Here is a 17,783-nt window from a genome sequence, read left to right on the forward strand (position 1 = left end):
GGAGATAAGCCATAAATTTCTATTCTGAATAGAGTCTATTGCAGAACTTGTTTTTTCCTGTAATAATAATTATTATTAAAATTTTGGCGCTTCATAATTCACTTCATTTTCTGGATATTCATGAGACATAAAGACTGAATATAAGTTAACTCACCTCAATTTACCACTTCATAACAGAAATTAATTTTTGGATAAAAAATTATCAACAATTTTATTCGAAATTTTTCTCGTGATTCTCTTCATTCATTATTATTTATTTATCCTCATCAATTAGTTATTTTTAATGTTCCCGATTCTGAACGAACATCAAGAATTTGTTTTCGACTCATCCCCTCCCCACCACTTCTCCAATTATCCAATTTATCTTCATTTCTTTCTGACTGACGAAGTAGATTTCTTCGGAATTGACGACGTTTCAACAACTTTTCTCGGAATTCGCGCTTTCATACTGTTGAATACATGTCTGTACGGGTGTTGCAACTCGGTTTCAGTCTCTTCAATTCTAAAGAATCTTCGCACCCTCGGAGAAACGATAAGTATGTTCTGGAAAAGCCCGAAGACACTGCTCGTTGCCCAGTAGAGACTCATTCCCTGAAAAGAATGTATCGAAAAATGTTAATTTATTTGTGGTAAATACATATATTTTCTATATTCTCATCGCATTCCAATGATTAAATAATCATTACCGAGGGAACGATCGCAGCGATAGGAAACAGGAGCAACGAAATACCGCGGAATACGTTCAACGATATTCTCTGGAGTCTAGTAGGTTCTTTCACTCTCATCATATAGTTGAACTGAAAAATAAAATTCATTAATTTCCGTCAATTGGACATGATTGACTTATCTCAGATATTCTATTCTACTACTATTATCAGTTACATAAATTGATTTGGTGTCCGAAAGAAAGTTTGCTTTTTGTCGTTCAGCGATTTCTCGATTTTCTAATTTTAATTACAAATAATCTAAAATAAAATAAAAATTGATAAAACATAAAAAAATAATTGTTTAGCTCGTGTTTGGATATATGAGTGTGATAACTTGGATTTTTGGTGATAAATTAAAAAAAAAATTACCATAAATTTAGTGACATTTCTCGAAAGAAATGCATCGAGATGAAAATGAAACGAAAAAATCCGAAAATAATTACCTCGATGTTAATTAAATTACAAGTTCCCATAACTACTGGGAGAATATAATATGGATCTGCTACAGCTAAATTTGGGATCCAAGCGATGCCCTCTTGAGATAGTTCAGTGACAGTTTTCAGGGCCTCTGGAACAACCATTAAATCCTCAGTAAATGAATTACAAAACTGCCTATCAAATCGGGGAGGATGAAATAATTGTCCTAACATTGACGTGTGCTAAGTTGTCATGTAATCAAAAACAGTAAATAATTACGTGAAGTTGGATAGGGCAGCATATAACAAAGGTTCCTGATAGACGCAGACAGGGATATCCAGAGTGGCAACTGAGTCAAGATTAGTACGAATCCCTTCATTGGATGGCAGTTTTCCCGGATTATCAACTCACTCCACTTCTCCCTGAACTGATAAAATTCAGGAAAATATTAGAGCAAAGTAATTCTCCATCAATAAAATGTGTCAATCTCTTGAATGACAAGAGCTCCAGTGTAAAGCATTACCCACTGCTTTATTGTACAGTCCTCGCGACTCATTCTCAGTGTATCCCAACACCTGGACTCTGTAGTTTGCATCTCTCTTCAGATGGGGCACAGCCTCATCCATTTCCCACCTTAAGTTCGATAATTTTGCGAGGATGTGTTGCTAGAAAATGAAGAATTAAAATTATTCCTTCAATTATTCCAAGTGAACTGATTTTACGTTTTTTCTTTCTTAAAATAATGTGACATTTCGGTGGACTTCTCCATTGATTTTCGTGAAAAACTTGAGCACTTTCTTGGGAAAGGACATTATTGTAATTATTCTCAGAATAAAAAATGTAATTCCACAATTGATCGACGTTTTATAACCTGAAGAAACATGGGGACGAATTCTTGAAGATATGTTCGTATTGTCGTGTGTTTTTGGTCTAAATTTTGCCCAGTGATTTGCCAATCGAAACAATTTGTGTTATGTCATTGGACCTGATAATTATTTCAGATTATTTTGGCTTCTGAGGTATTCATAAACAATCGACCAATAGTCAAAAGTGACTTATTGCATTTTATCACTTTGTTATTGACATCGTCTCAATCATTCTTCAATTATCTGGATGAGAATATGAAGACTTAATTTATTAGAGTTACCTGGTACAATGCACAAGGTAAAGTAATCAAAGTCCTGGTTGTACATGTAATTAGAAGGATCGTGGCCCACCAAGGTAGTCCCAGGGTGGAGTGCAACGTGATAAGGTGATTCTGAATAAACTCTATGGGAGGACTGTCCACTAATATTTTCATCATCCCTTCGTATTGTGGGACAACACGTTCCAAGGCAGTTGGTAAATCCGACAAGTGCCGCGACGATTGACAGATGAGGTTGGCCCTTCGATTTCGCAATAATCCAGAAGAACTCATTCCTCCGAAGAGTGTGCACTGATCCCCTGGTTTACTGCATTGCAATATGTGGGGAGAAATTTTTTTCGATTTGCTTCTCTGATGATCTGAGTGAAAAGATGAAGTGGAGCACTGCAGGATTTTCTGCCCCATTTTTACACGATTTGTCACGAAATGCATGTGATGGAAGAATTTTCCAGTTGTTTTCAACATTTTTACAGATCAAAATTACCTAGAATTATTACTATTCTGAACTAAAACTAGTTAAAGTCATTAAAAAATAGTTGCAGATAAGGTTATACTGTGAAAACATGTTATCAGCTGTGTTTTGTTTGAGGTTAGAATTTAATCTCCGGTTACAGAGATTCTGGGCTAGAGATGCCAGTGGAGATTGCTGACGGGGCTTATGGAGCGGCTTCAACCGCGAAATTTCCTAGCGGTGGCGCATGAACGACGATGGTGAACGTGCTCGTCGGTAAGACATTACCACGGAGAACGTGGCTAACTGGGCTGGAAGTTTTTAAATATAGAAGGCCCAGGAGAGGAGAAAAACCGGAAAAACCAAAAAATCAATTTTAGAAGATTCCTGGACCTCTAGAAAAATCGGAAATCGTCTCACGAATCCAATGGCGCCAGCCAAATTGTCCTAGCTACGATATTTCCAAAGATATGGACGAAAAACGGTGTGATCCCAAATCCGGGCCCTTTTTGCTCTAGGAGGCCTAGAAGCCGAGAAAAAAGCGAAAAACTAAAAAAATGATTTTATAATATACCCGGAGCTTTAGAAAGCCCTTAAATCTCTGCAAGGGTATTGCAACGTTGGAGAGGCTGCAGCTCGGTAGGAAACATCGAGCATCAGATCTGCAAAGCCCTTCGGTGGAGTATTCTGAATTCTGTAGAATTGGCAAAGAAAGGGCCTACGACTTCCAAAAATTTCCTCGAATTATTCTATCTATAGATTATACTCTCCTGAGCTTTAGATAGTTGCCAAGAAAGGGCCGAGAGCCCCAGGAGTCTCGTCGAGTTATTCCATATGTAGATTATACGTTATAGATAAACCTAACTAATTATAATATTTTCAAAACTCTACCAAGTTACTTGGAAGATCTAAAAAATCCCCAGAAATGACTAATTTCATTTCATGGACAAAAGATAACCCATTTTTTTTGTAGTAAACTAAATTAAACTTTATTCAATTCACTCGTCTGTCAGTTTCGGTAAACATTATTATAACAGTACATTCCAATAGCTACAAATTCGTTGTATATACATAAATAATTTCATTTTTTTCCGTCCAGGAAAACGTGAATTTCGACGTTTTTCGTCGAAGGATTTCCCCATAAATTATCAACTGTGCTCAATACGTAAATTTACCTTCACCGTACCTTGAGGTACCAACACCATCAGCAACATTGTGGCATATTTCTGAGACTAACACAGCATCAAAAAGCATGTCATGTTAGACCCATCACGTCTTACAATTTCCTTGAACCTCCACCAATCACTGCTGAGTGGTGACAGCTAATTGACGAAGTTGCTTGAGCACAGTCTCCAACAATTTCTTCTTATCTCTCTCGCTCTTCTTCAGAACCGAGAAAACATTAGTCTTCTTGTCGGATTCCTTGAGCTTCTCCAAAAGTTCAACTGCCATATTTGGTGTAACTAAATTATATTTGCTAGATTCATGACCATAATCGTGGAAGTAAGTTGGCCAGTCCCAGCTCATGAACAGATCCAACAATTGTCTCAATTTCGAGAAGTACTGAAGGAGAGTGCCCTCGGGTAATCCAGCAACAGGTTCAGAAGCTGCGAACTGTTCACACTGGATGGTGTCCAGATTCACCTGTTGCAGAGCTCCCATGGAAATTTGCTTCAAATCCTCGCTGACCAGGATTTGCAGAATTGCTTTGGCAATGTGGGAGCATGCAGATTTGCAGGCAACCTGGGCCACCTCGGCTGGGAGATTCGTGAAGCACGTGAAGGTGCTCTGGAGAAATGCTATGAGATCTGTTATAAAACCAGAGGCGTGGCCCTGGGGTTCTGCTAAATTCCAGTCGTAATTCTCCAGCTCCAGGAACTCGTCGAGTTTACGCTTCAATTTGTCGCAGATTTGTTTCTCGGCGTCCTCTCTGGCCACACGGAACATCGCTGATTTCACACCTCCACAGCTCATTTGTCCTTCACGTCCTTCCCGAGATGTCCTGATTGATGGAATAATGAAAATAGTTATTAAGTTTACTTTCTAATTATTGTTACAGTCGGAGAAATTTCTTGTGAGTCAAATTAATTGTTTCATTAAAAATAAAATTCAAGTCTCCACTTTTGAGTGACAGGACGGTATTTTGAGTTGCAAAGTCAAAATTTTGAGCTATAATAATAAGGACAATAGTATTTTTAATTTTTTGTCTCAAAGAAGATGACGTTTTCTTCGAGGATAAAATTTAATTAATATAGCTGTAATAGTTAATTAAAGGAACTGGATTTCGATGTTGATTGTACGTTTGAAGTGTTTAGAATATTAGAATATTAATTTATGTCACCTTTAAAAAATATAAAAACTGCAAAATGCAAACGAAATGCAAATTACATTCATATAACCTGATGTGTGACATGTTGGACTAATAAAAATCTGCCAAAATAAATTCAGAATTGATATTTTATTTTGCTCACCCGGTGATGTTAATCACAAACTCCTGCAGATACTTCGTTGAATCCTCTAAATAACCTGTATTGATGATAATCTGGACCACCTGCAGAAGAGCGAGCGATGGTTTTCTGAACAACGACGACAAACAACCGCTGAATGTTCTCGTCAGCAATAAATTAGTGGATTTTGTTATCATCTCAACGATTTCAGTCTGCGTGAGATTCAGATCTTCCGAGAACTTCAGACAAGCGTAAATGAACTCCTTGACTTGATAGTACACCTGGGGGACCATCTGGGAGAAGGGAAACTTCTTCGGGAATTCCGATTTTTCGAGCTCTGCGTCGTGATAAGGAAAGGATTGCACTATTGCATTGTACTCTTCCTGATTCGACACCTGAACTGGCAGGAAATTGTCCTCATCTAGGATGTCCCTGAATAACTGGACCCAGTGCTGCATGAGAACCTCGTTGTAGTGCACCCTTATTTCCTGGAGAAGATCCCACAGTTGTCCCACTGGGTATCCGTAGTTCCTGAGAGTTGTATTGAACAGCATTATCAGATTTTTTATATTTAGAATGAGGTTGGCGTCTGTACAGTACGCGGAGTGGGTTCTCAGGGCGTTGACGATTTTCGAAAGAGCCATTGCCCACAGGTCCTCCAGGTAGGAACGAGTGGCTAGGCCATTTCCAGTGTTTAATATGTGGTCTTCGACGACGAAAAATCCCACGATTCCATAAAGATATGATTGATAGCCAACAATACTCTCATGCTGAAAATCAATATTTACATTCTCAGTGTTTATTTGCAAATAATATTTCCAGTAAAAATTAATTTCCACGTGGAAAAATCAGAAGAAACCAAAACAACTCATCCAAAAAAATCTGGAACGGAAGTTTGATTTTAATTGTTGAAAAATCGAGGAATTTTAATATTTACTCTCGACGGATCAATAACTTCATTGAGACAAAGATAACAGTCCTCACCATATTAACAGGAGGCTGAAGCACCAATCGGGCCTGCTGTCTCCTCTGCTGCTGATAATAAGCCTTGAACTCATCCCCCTCCCTCAAAACCGTATAAATATGCATACACCGATAAACGGGGCTGAAATCCATGAGATCCTGAGCACTGAGTTCCTCCTCCCCTTCGTTGATCGATGAACTCCTGACCTGGAATTTCTTCTTCTTCCTCCCAATGATCTCGGCCTCACTGACGAGTTGTTCGGCACTGTGTCTCATCGCCACCTCCCCGATCTTCGGGGAATATTTTCTGATGTTCTCGAGGAAGTCTCGGAGATCTGACATTGAGGCGTCTTTGATGTTTTCCCTCAGCCGTGGAATCTGTTCGGTTATTTGGGAAGAGAACCTGCAGAAGGGATCGACGAAAACATAATGATTAAGCCATTATTTACTGATCTAGTTAACTAATCTAATTTAATGTCAATCTCCAATCGATGTAATAATGACAATATATTCTTTACTCATCAACGTAGCGATGGGAAATACAGTTGCTATTATTATTCATTAGCGTTTAATTTGAATTCCATTATTTAATTAATTCAATAGCAATTAATTAATTTTCTTTCATTGACCGTTAATATGGTGATCAAGTATTGATAATAAATATTATCATTCTTCTGATTTCTCACCTGTAATTGGTGACTTTGGGTAGATCGTAGTGCTCCAGTTGTTCCAGGGTCTTAAGGGCTGGATAGTAACGTTTGTCTTTCAGCTGTCTCTGGAGCTTTGCGTAGGCGGCCAATACTGGGAGACACATGGTGAGACTGTCGATAGCCGCTGCTATGTTGCTCTCGACTTTTCGTGCCTTCACGAGCTCCTCACTTTTTTCTATTACTTTTGACGTTGAGGCACTTATTGTATTGTCCAGGTCGAGTATTTCTGTCTGGAAGATCAAGACAATTGAGAATTTCAATGAAGATCATGTCTTGTCTCCGTATTTATATATTTCTCTCAATGTGCACAGTAATATGGTAATCCTGCCGGAGAAATATCATCTAGATATCTCATAATATAATAATTAATTAAAAATCAGTGGCTTTTGAAATTAATGGCTCACATGAAAATTATGCAAGTTCCATTCCTGCCTTAAAGAAGTGTTTTTTCGTGCTAATATGATAATTAATTAATGTCCTAGACTATTTACAAGAGGCAGTCTCTTGTAAATATTTATGCAAATGAACATTATATTGTTTTTCCAACTTTTACTGACATTGAGCTGCTGTGCTTGTGACCGAACTTGCAGTAACTCCCTGATGGAATCGATGAATCCCTGGTAATGATGATTACACATTCTCTCGATGTCCTTGTCATGACTCTTGACCCTCTCGTCGAGTTTCTCCATGAATTTTTGATGTTCATGACCATCATAAATAGCTCTGAAGCAGAAAAAATAATGTCAAACCATCGAGAACACTCAAAGATCGAGATAAACCTCTCAAAATATCATTCAGGCTTTTCGCATCTCTGAGCAACCCTCGAGTACCCTCTATCGATACCTGATCACCATTCCTACACTGCTGGTGTCACTGGACTCGATCTCCACCAGCAGGTGCTCATGCTTTGGTCCTGCTGCCAGGGCATTCTGAATCTCCGTGGACATGTCAATCGTGAGCATGAGGATATGTCAGGTTAATAAAAAAAATTCTCAACTACTTGTCACCCTTCTGGGGTAAAACTGCCGGGTCTCGTATCAGCCCCTAGGATCAACCCCCTTCTCTGCGCATTCGCAGGCATCTGCGTACGGGGGTGGCATTTCAACCGCGAATTTAGAGGGCTGGGGTTAACCGTTTTTCAAGGGAATAAAAATTTTGTGGAAATTTACCTGAATGTGGGACCCAGGTAGTCGTCGATGCCCTCGATCTCCTGAATGAGGATGTCATAGTTCTGCACGTTTGATTGACTTGCCATGGCTGAATAAATATTTTCGATGACTGAGTTATGGGAAGTCGTAGGTAGATAACCAACAGGTCATTGTTTGGTGGAAAATGAACTAGTTCTATCGTTTGTACGCGGTTGTACTGGACTTGGAAAGTTTTGCGATTTTCTCATTTCAGTTTAAGTAAATGATTGAAGATCCAACATGAGTGCGAGCCACTGATTAGGAAAAATTGACATTTATCAATAGTTTCACTCCATATCGATAGAGATTCGTATTGTTGTCTAATTGGCTGGTAGTCACGTCCCAGAGGTCATAGGGAAGATATGCAGGGCTAAGACAGAACCATCATGTCTCCGCGGCCTGTCTGACCAACGGTGGGTACAACAGTCCAGCGTATATTTAGCAAATAAAAAATTAATTGTAGATTCGATTTATGTTTATTCATTTGAGGATATTTTGCACATTGGTTCGAACATTTCCGGAAAAATACTTGACATATAATAAATTAATTAATGTATGAAGAATACTTGGGAAATGAATGAACCAGAAGGTTCAAATAAATATTCAATTGGTTGGAAATAAATTGGAGAATCTATTAATGAAGAACAAATCGTTTCAGGAAACACGAAACCACCAAAATTAATTAATTGTGGTCATTAATAAATGTTCAGGAGGGCCTGTTGCAGTCATCGTAATGACGACGTATACTAAGGACAATAAACAGTAAAAATACTCAATTTTGTGTTTGAAAATAAATGTATCGAAACATTGTCAACTCAGCGTATTCAGCTTTGGACCTTGGTGATCCCAGATGCAAGCCCCTTTCGCCCCAGGAGGCCCAGGAGCCGAGAAAAACGTGAAAAACGTCGGTTCCGACTTTAAAGACTTCCTCGAGCCTTAAAATATCGTCAATCGTTTCACGACCTGAAGACCGTTGGATTTATTACGCGATCTATATTATTTTTGCAGATATCTGCCGAAAAGGGGATAATCCCAAATTCACCATCTCTACGAAATTTCGCGGTACAAACCGCTCCATAAGCGTCAGCAAGGTATCACTACAAAGCATCGCTACAAGTGATGTCTATTGTGCAAAATATGAATCGGAAAAATAAAAGAAACAATTTCAATCTTAATTTAAGTACAAATTGATTTATTATTTGACTGAGGGCTCATGGCTGCTCGTACATATAAGTCACATCTTATTAAGAAAATAGAGCAATGATATTTCACTCCATTAAAATTCAATCACTCATTAATGGTAATTATTGTCAACTCTTTTTTGAGGGCAATAAATTTTGCGAAGAATAATTCGTTAATTATCAGCAACATTAATAAAAAAAAAAAAAGATGAAACTACTTTTTCTCCAATAATTCAATTTCAAACATCTTTGCTGAAAAATTTCTGAATTACTCCCCGCCCTTCCCCACTTAACCATCAATTTAACGTCAATAGTAACCCTTTAATTACAATTGACCAAGATCTACCATCAGATGCATAAGTTCCTCCCCCAAAACTATTTAAAAATCAATCAGTAAATCCCCCCAATCCTAGGGATTAGTCATTACTTCTCTTTTTCAGTGATCACAAAAATAATTCACTCGAATAAATTTTTCTTCCTCTACTTGAAAAAAAAAATCCCTTTACTATTACCATAAGAAAATGGCCACTCATAAGGCCACCCATTGTGCCCCGTAATACTTGGATAAGACTTCAAGAGGCGTAAGTCTCGCGAAAGCGACGCTGGAGATGATGATATGCTGTTAAAACACCTCGTTTTTTCTTCACCAAACGACAAATCGCCGGTTCTTGGGATGGAATTGATATTTTTGTGTCACATGGCTCGATGACAACGGCATCATCTGGGTGAACAAAGAATCCTATGGAGTGACGACCACGTCCACAATGCTCTGGCACTACGACACGATGTTTCAAGGATGGCAACTGCTGCTTTGTCCAACTGGCTAAGCTGTCTCCAGTCGTTACAAGAATTGCACCCGGTAAGTGACCAACTCTCCCCCATCTCTCACCATTGGGAGACTGAATTTCCAGACCACCCTCGCAATCCTGGAGAGCAGAAGAGATTTATTAATTTATTAATTTTTACACTAGTTCAGCATCGAAGTGGTAAAATGAAGTAAGTCGCGTTATCTGAGTGGAGTTGTGAGCAATGAGTTGTGGAGTTTATGAGCAATTTCTCCGGATCTAAGAGAGATAACAAAATTTTTGTAATTACGTTTGTTGGAGTGTTCAATTCGCTCCACAAAAAAGGTTATAATAAAACTTTTGATATCTGTTCACGATTTCGAGATATTCGTCAAAAAGTGGTCAATAGTCTGAAGTGACTTATCTCGCTTTACCACTTCAGTTCATGCTTCATAGGTAATGTTTTTTAATCCTTTTGTTAATAATCTTTGGAACAAATCTGTCGAAAAAACTTCTGGACCTGACTAAAAGAAAATAATAAACTTGCAGTGATTAAACCAAGTTTGATTTGATTAGATTGAAAGGTATCAACGGCTGAACTCTCACGTTACGAAATAAAATGCCACGAATTAATACAAGAAAATCTATTCCTGTCATATAAATGTTTATATATCTTCATCTACGGCGCTAAATATACTTGATTGAAATACATTGTCAACAATAAATTCTCGAGGACAGACAAAACGCTGTTAAATTTCCGAAAAGAAAAATTCTTTCTTTCGAGTCTGCCAACTGGTCATTTTACCCCAAATGTCTGTATTGTCCTATCTGTCTCCATGATAACGTAACTTAGAAGACTATCTCTTAACTATCTCCTGTCCAGTTTACCCAAGCGACAAAAAATGTCAGTAAATATCTGCATTACCTGCGCAATCAGTGTAAATGTTCCACAGTCACATCTAGGCCCATAGCGCATTGTCCCTGACTCCGATACAGCTGAGGGTGGATAATAAATGATTCTCATAGTGGAATCATTTCCGTCCTCCAAAATATGCGAGTGTTTACCCAGGAAAAAGTCTCCAGGCTGCTCCAAGCCAAATGCGAGAGCCTATGCATTCAATTAAAAAAAAATTATTTCTCTTCTTTTTCTGTTTTCTTTTTTCTTTATCTAATTTGTTAACATACGGTGAGTAACATTGTTGAGAGCTGTTTCATGTCCCTGGCGAGTTCACCGACAGTCGATCGAAAATCGGGGACATCGTCGTCTGGCATAGCTTTGTTGTCACCACCACTGATGATGTATTCATGCCTCGCCTCTTTCTCAGTCACGTTGTATCTGCGTGTGCGAATTGATATTTAGTGAGATAAGATTTTTAATGATTCATCAAGTAGGAAGTTATGAGGAAAGGCGATACGAGTTTGTAGAGGAAAAATGAGGTGTTTTTTTTACCGGAATGAATTGGTTATTATCACGTTAATATTGGCTGAGGGGAAATGTCAAGGCTTTTTATGAAGAATTTAAGGATATCCAACGTTTTTACCATTCAATAAATAATACAAATTAATAAAACTAACTTTGATTATCTCAATAATATGCACTCCACCAACAAAATACTTGATTAATAAAATTATTCGAAATTTGAAGGTTTAAATTGATGAGTTGATCAATAACTGAAAATTTACGACCAATATTAATGACATCTTCTAATTTTTGTATTTTTCAACTTGTTTTTCAAATTCTTATATGTTTTATGTATTTGATTCTGTAAAAATTGATTTCAAAGCATTTTCATATGATTCAATATCGAGATTTAAATTCAACGCTTCAGTATTTGAATAATATAGTCATTGTTAAATGTCAGAAAGTTCAGAGTCAAATAAGACAAAACCATTTTTCTTCACTTGGATATCCCTAATTCCTGGAATAGATCTCAAGAGACATTTCATCAATTTTTTGTCATTTTTTTTCGTTTGCTGAACGTCTTCGAGGAATAATGAAAATTCATGCTGGTGGTGGTCGATTAGAATAAGTAAATGTCGTGAGGATTGTAATAACGAGAGATTATGTTAAAAGTCATAGTCCAGATGTGCACTACTCACGGATCAATTTCTGGTTTTTTATATCCATGACTGCAGGGTGATATAAATTCATACTTCTCACGTGACTCCTTTGGTAATTCACAAAATCTGTCCAAAGATCTGTACACAGCCTTCATCTTGAACAGTAATCAGTAAAAAATACGTTAAATTACATTCGTTTAATTGCATTAACAGAAATGTTAGACATTACAGACAATTTTTTTTATTTTGAGGGAAAAACAGTCATTCGAAATTTCGTTTGAGTCATCGAAATATCTCCCATGTGCTCCCCAAATTCAATAAATTAGCTGTTTCTTTCATGTGGTGAAAAGCTATCGGTAGTCTTCGTTTTTAGGGTCATCTGACCCTAGACAAACAAATCCAATAATATAATAAATTAATATGATGTGATAACAATAGTCATGTTCATTGTTTCTTTGTTAACTAAACCAAATGCGTAATATCCATTAACACCTCTGATTATGATTCCATAGGTATGAAATCATCAATTATCCCTGACTAATCCTGAAATGGTGTTAATCAGGATAATCTGGCATTGACAACTCCCTCCACAAAATATTAAGAAAGAAAAATTCCTGAATAATGGAAAATTCTGTTATCTCCGCGTGCTTTCCATGCAATTATTAAATAAATAGGTACGTTATTCACAGAATCGCATGATTATCAGTTATTTAGGTAGAAGAATGAAGTGCTGAACACAATTACACGGCAACACTGGAGTCAGTCAGTTTGCAAAACCATTCCTCTTACAATTACGTAATTATTGAGCTGATTGTACCTTGCAGTCTGGTATTCCATGATTCACGAGCAGCGCAAGTCCTTTTTCAGACAGGGCCTTCACCAATTTTGTAGCTACTTGCTTTACTACGCCCTTCTGAGGACATCTTTCAGTTCCTGAGGACAAAAATTGAAAGTAATTAGAAAAATACCAATTAAATTTTTAATTTTTATTGAATTCGAGTAGATTTGAATAATTGGATTTGGATTTCAACTCATTTCTTTTAATTTTCAAACTGCAATTCCAATTTCCAATTTGCAGGAAAAACTTTTTCCTGCAGTACAGAAACAAAGTTTTTTTCTAATCCTAGAATGGAATATTATTCAAATAAAATTCCGTAAAATATTTAGACTTGTATCTGTTTGATTCTATAAATGTTGGATCTCCTTGAGAATTCTAAATAACAAAAATCATCATTCTTCTCATACACTTTTCCTTTTATCTCTGAATGATGAATTGTGTGAGCAGCCAAGAGAGCACCCTGAACTACTACCTAAAACCGTCGTAAATCGTCCTCCACATCAATTCAATACGTCAACATAATTTGAACCCATGAACAAACGGAAATTGATAAAATGTTGGTACAATCGATGGATGCACGATTGAGATTGAGTGGAAATTGATTGGATTAATATCAGAATTTTCAGTGGTGCTATTGAGTCTTCATGTTGGTCATTGGATCTAATTACAGATCCAATGGACCCACATACGCTGAGGCATATCCTGTGACAGTAAAGTGATCTCAATTTAATCATTGATATCTTAAAGTCCACTGGAGTGCGATGCCGATGTCGAAAAATTGCAATGACATGCGGCTTTGCACTGACTCTTTGTCACAAAATGTCAAATGATTTTGTCGTTCAGCATTAAAGTACCTCAGTCACTTAAATCTGAAAAAACAATCGTAAATCGATTCTCAAAAATATCAAATGTATGGAAATTGTATCGAAATTTTGAATTGTGACAACATATGTCCAGTTCTTTGTGATAATTCCAGAGATTTTAATCGTGCTCGAGGCGCCTCATTGTCCACTGCAATTATTTCTAAAAGGTCTGTTTGTGTTGACTAATTTCCGGTGTCTGAAAGATTGAAATCACTGATCACTTTATTGATTCTCTGAAGTGGAACTAAAAATTCCCTGATACGAAATCAGCATTTTGGAGAGCTTCAAAGGATGTTAGGGAAATATATTGCGTTAATTTCGTATTTTAACAAATTGGAAAACCAAAATAACTGGATCCACGTAGCAACACTGACCTACTCCCAATAATAACACTCCCACTCCTTCTACAAAACGAAGAAATTGAGGAGTGAAGTGGTGAAAGTGTTTGAGTCGCTATTGCATTATCTCCTTGCTGAGTGATTTCAGGAGGAAATGGCAGAAATGATTTTTTGTGGAGAATTTCATTGGCTACAAAAAGTATTTTGTAACATTTTCTCAGGAATTGTCAATTATTGAATTAAACATGATACAAATAAATATCATGCCACTCCATTTTTGTTCTTCAAAATTATTTTACATTATGTTTCAAATATTTATTGACTTATTCGTTCATTTATTCCTCTCAATCCCACATCATCATCATCTATCTAATGATATTATCAACTGTCTAAAACGTTTATTTCGTTTAGAAAATGGTATCGAGAATTTTCGTTAATTATTTAAAAAATCAGAGGACAATGTTCTTTGCAAAATTTATCTCTCGAATACCTCCAAAACTATCAAATTTCGTGGAGGAATGTCATGGAGGGGAGTCCATTTTTGTAGAATTTAGAATAGATCATATAATCCCTCAAAAAAACTCTCACCACTTTCTCCTAGACCCACTCACTCCCAAAATAATCCCCCATGTTCTAAAAACCCGACTCATAACTCTCAAGTCCATTTCATTCCTTGAATACCGCACCTAAGTGACAGTTTTATAGCTCTCAAAATTCTTCATCTCAAAATTGTCGTTATATTTGCAAAAAATTGCATTTTTGTGAAAATATTTCATTTTTTGTAAAAATAAAAAGTGCAGTTTTTACTTATTTTCATAGTTCTTTTAGGGGTAGTCAGGTCTGCCAAAGGATCTGTCAGGTAACCAAATCAACAAATTAATCAGAAAAAACAATTTGATGACGCCAGTCCTTGGAATATAGTCCTTAAGTCTTCATGATTACAAGATAATGATTGTCCCTAATTCTCAGGACATCACCTCCCCCAACCTAAACCTCTTTGGAGCCTCTACTTCCCTCCCAAAAAAATAGTTACGACAAAAATATCGTCATCTCTCAAATTTCGACACATTCCCCACATTGTTTTGTCCCCCTAACACTAATGTCCCATAAAATGCGATAATTTTTCCTCCTAAAGTACAACTATTTCCTTCAATTCCCCCACAAACACCCTTTAACCCTCTGAATGTCATTCCCGTCTGAATTCCTCAAAGTCCCAAAACAAAAATCAACCCCAAATGTCCTGAGTACTTACAAATTTCCTAACAACACCACTCTCATCACGATTCTAACCTCTCCCCTCAACAATCTCCCAAAAAATATTCCAACAAAAATACCGTCACCCCCAGACATCAAGAATTATTCGTCACACAGCTCCTAAATCCCTAAAAAAAGATCATTGACCTGAACCAAATAAACTCACCCATGTGTGCAAGATCGATGATGGGTATCTCGCACTTGCTGACGAGGGTCTCGCAGCCCCCTCCATTTCTCTGCCCCCTGCTGACACTCATGTCGCCCCTCGATTCTTCCAAATGATCCCTCGAAAATCCCTCCAGTCTGTAGCACGTCCCCTTCTTCAATAACTCAAATTCCTCAGGTCGACGGCATCCCAACGTGGCCCGGCGTCTATCCCCACCACTCCCTCAGTCACCGAAATTCGCAAAATTCACTGGAACTCGAGGAGTTTATCACACCACAGAAACTATTAAATCTCCGTACAGACGTGCACCCTCAAGATATCCTCATCTCATCACCGAGAAGCACAAATCCTCCACGAATGATCGATCCACACGGCAATGACCCCACAAATATCATTCCACCAGTCAATTATTCAATTTCCAAATGTACTCCACTCGTTATTTTTTGTATCAATCCTCTTGTCCAATGATTTTTCATCCTAAAAGACGTTGTTAGTCAGCAAGACCTATCGGTCTGTCAATCATTCCTGGTGACTCGTTACTACGGGTATCATCAACTCACTGGCTGATCAACTTGTTTTATTATAATTAACGGTAGCCATTCGTAAAAATGCGGTACGATCTCAGATAAACGTTTACGTGGCTCCAGATATCACACTTCAGGCACATGTTACAGGAATTTATTAATTAGATATTTCTTTGTTATTGCACTGGGAATCATTTCACTGTCGATTGTCGATATTATCGGTAGTTATTCGAATCAAAATGAGTGCATTTTTACTGTGAAAATTGGTGAATGGGGATCGATTTTGCGAACGCACTGTGCGTTAGGAGGGAGCTGGGAGCACTGAAGGCCTGAAGAGACAACAGGAGGTGAAGAGAAAGAATGGAAACACGGAGAGGGGGACAACGCTGCCTTCGTGATGCCTGTCTCACTGCCAGACTTGGCAACCTTGTGACAATCTAAAATTGAGGACTCTGGGTGGGGGAAAAGGAGGTGAATTTCATTGGTGGCTGAAGAGGCGTTGGGGCGAGGGGGGATAGGATCGAGGATGAGAAAATGTAAATAATTTTTCTTTGTTTGTTTATTTTTTTGAAAGAAAAGTGAACTAGTGGTGATGACGTTGTGGGGGGAACGACAGTTGATATGGGAGTATCCACGAGACAGGGAGATGGTGAAATTTATGTGATCAGAATTTGTTGAGATGTTTTTGACAATTAAAAAAGGTTTTACGAAATATCTTGATATTTTTAGTTGATTCCCAAATGGGTATTCAGTTAAAATTTATGTTTTTTTTGAAGATAGACGCTTTAGAATAATTTTGTTGATGAAAATGATAATAATAATTGAAAATGGCGAGAGTCCCTTCATTAGTAATTTAATGAGCTTTCAATAGTTTGAAAAACAACGGTATTTTGTCTTGTAAAAGTTTTCATTGTTTTAATTAATTTTATTAGACTTTTTTTTCGCTTTTAATGAATTTCTGATGATAATATGAACTTTGATTCGACAATAAATTTTAATTTATTTCAAATGAGAGACTAATTAGTTTTTGTTTTGCTATTTTTTAGACTGAAATTGAAGCTCAATTCAAATTGGAATATCTACAAAATTAAGTGAAACTTTTGACGAACGCTTTTAGTTCGATAAAAAATATTGCAATAAATATCTTTTCTTAGAAATTCCGACATTGTTGAAAACTAAACAATTTTTATCCATAAAGAATGTTGTCATTTTATCAATAAAAAAATGCTAACGAATAAATTTCCCTGGGAAAAGGAAAATCACCTGCTTTTTCCATCATTTAACAAGTTATCGATAGTTTTAACAACTAAATCTTCGCATCTGATTTTTTTTTTCAAAATTCTCTTTACAGTTTATGCACTTCTGATTGTAATGATATGTTCAATTCAACCGAACATATAATTGCCAAGTCATTGAAATCTCGAACGAGTGAATTAGAAACAGTTCAATGTGGTAATAATTTACTACCAAACAAGAATAATCTTTGATACTGTCAGTGATAAAATTCACTTTCATAAAACGTCCTCCATATGACACACATAAATTCCCTCTACTTTATGACCATGAACGAAGAATCAAATTTGAAATGCGGCTTCCTCATTCCTTCACGCTGAACAGCTCCACGTGGAGTAATTAATCATCTCATTACGAGATCACACTGTTATCCCGAAGAGCCCGAATCAGTCGTTGACATTGGAGAACCGCTGGGAAAAACCTGGTGATGTCAGAGGTGACCAGAATTTTTACT

At 37.1% G+C, this 17,783-nt stretch overlaps 3 protein-coding genes across 5 annotated transcripts; all 3 read right to left on the reverse strand.

The window, feature by feature from the left end:
* Positions 1–153: 153 nt before the first annotated feature.
* Positions 154–2,947, reverse strand: LOC135166620 (cytochrome c oxidase assembly protein COX18, mitochondrial). 2 transcript variants are annotated; one of them, XM_064129054.1, is made up of 6 exons: positions 2,272–2,947; positions 1,652–1,789; positions 1,404–1,551; positions 1,151–1,275; positions 687–797; positions 154–591 (listed from the first exon to the last, which is right to left on the reverse strand). In XM_064129054.1, exons 1-6 carry the CDS (start codon positions 2,731–2,733, stop codon positions 367–369), a joined length of 1,209 nt encoding a protein of 402 aa, XP_063985124.1. In that variant the 5' UTR covers positions 2,734–2,947; the 3' UTR covers positions 154–366. The 2 variants fall into 2 exon arrangements, with proteins under 2 accessions (XP_063985124.1, XP_063985126.1); XM_064129056.1 differs by having other exon boundaries at positions 155–591; positions 1,648–1,789; positions 2,272–2,413.
* Positions 2,948–3,680: 733 nt separating this feature from the next.
* Positions 3,681–8,296, reverse strand: Sec15 (Secretory 15). Of its 2 annotated transcripts, none has more exons than XM_064129053.1 (6): positions 8,009–8,296; positions 7,397–7,562; positions 6,816–7,069; positions 6,151–6,532; positions 5,191–5,936; positions 3,681–4,721 (listed from the first exon to the last, which is right to left on the reverse strand). In XM_064129053.1, the coding sequence occupies exons 1-6, from the start codon at positions 8,092–8,094 to the stop codon at positions 4,022–4,024; spliced, it is 2,334 nt and encodes a 777-aa protein (XP_063985123.1). In that variant the 5' UTR covers positions 8,095–8,296; the 3' UTR covers positions 3,681–4,021. The 2 variants fall into 2 exon arrangements, with proteins under 2 accessions (XP_063985123.1, XP_063985122.1); XM_064129052.1 differs by lacking the exon at positions 8,009–8,296 and adding an exon at positions 7,683–7,960.
* A 901-nt stretch (positions 8,297–9,197) lies between these two features.
* On the reverse strand, positions 9,198–16,376 carry LOC135167043 (uncharacterized). The gene is made up of 6 exons (XM_064129889.1): positions 15,513–16,376; positions 12,871–12,986; positions 12,093–12,208; positions 11,178–11,328; positions 10,918–11,100; positions 9,198–10,133 (listed from the first exon to the last, which is right to left on the reverse strand). The coding sequence occupies exons 1-6, from the start codon at positions 15,601–15,603 to the stop codon at positions 9,780–9,782; spliced, it is 1,011 nt and encodes a 336-aa protein (XP_063985959.1). The 5' UTR covers positions 15,604–16,376; the 3' UTR covers positions 9,198–9,779.
* Between the last annotated feature and the right edge of the window lie 1,407 nt (positions 16,377–17,783).

Source organism: Diachasmimorpha longicaudata, chromosome 10 (genome assembly GCF_034640455.1).
Source record: "Diachasmimorpha longicaudata isolate KC_UGA_2023 chromosome 10, iyDiaLong2, whole genome shotgun sequence".
NCBI classification, from domain to species: Eukaryota; Metazoa; Arthropoda; class Insecta; order Hymenoptera; family Braconidae; genus Diachasmimorpha; species Diachasmimorpha longicaudata.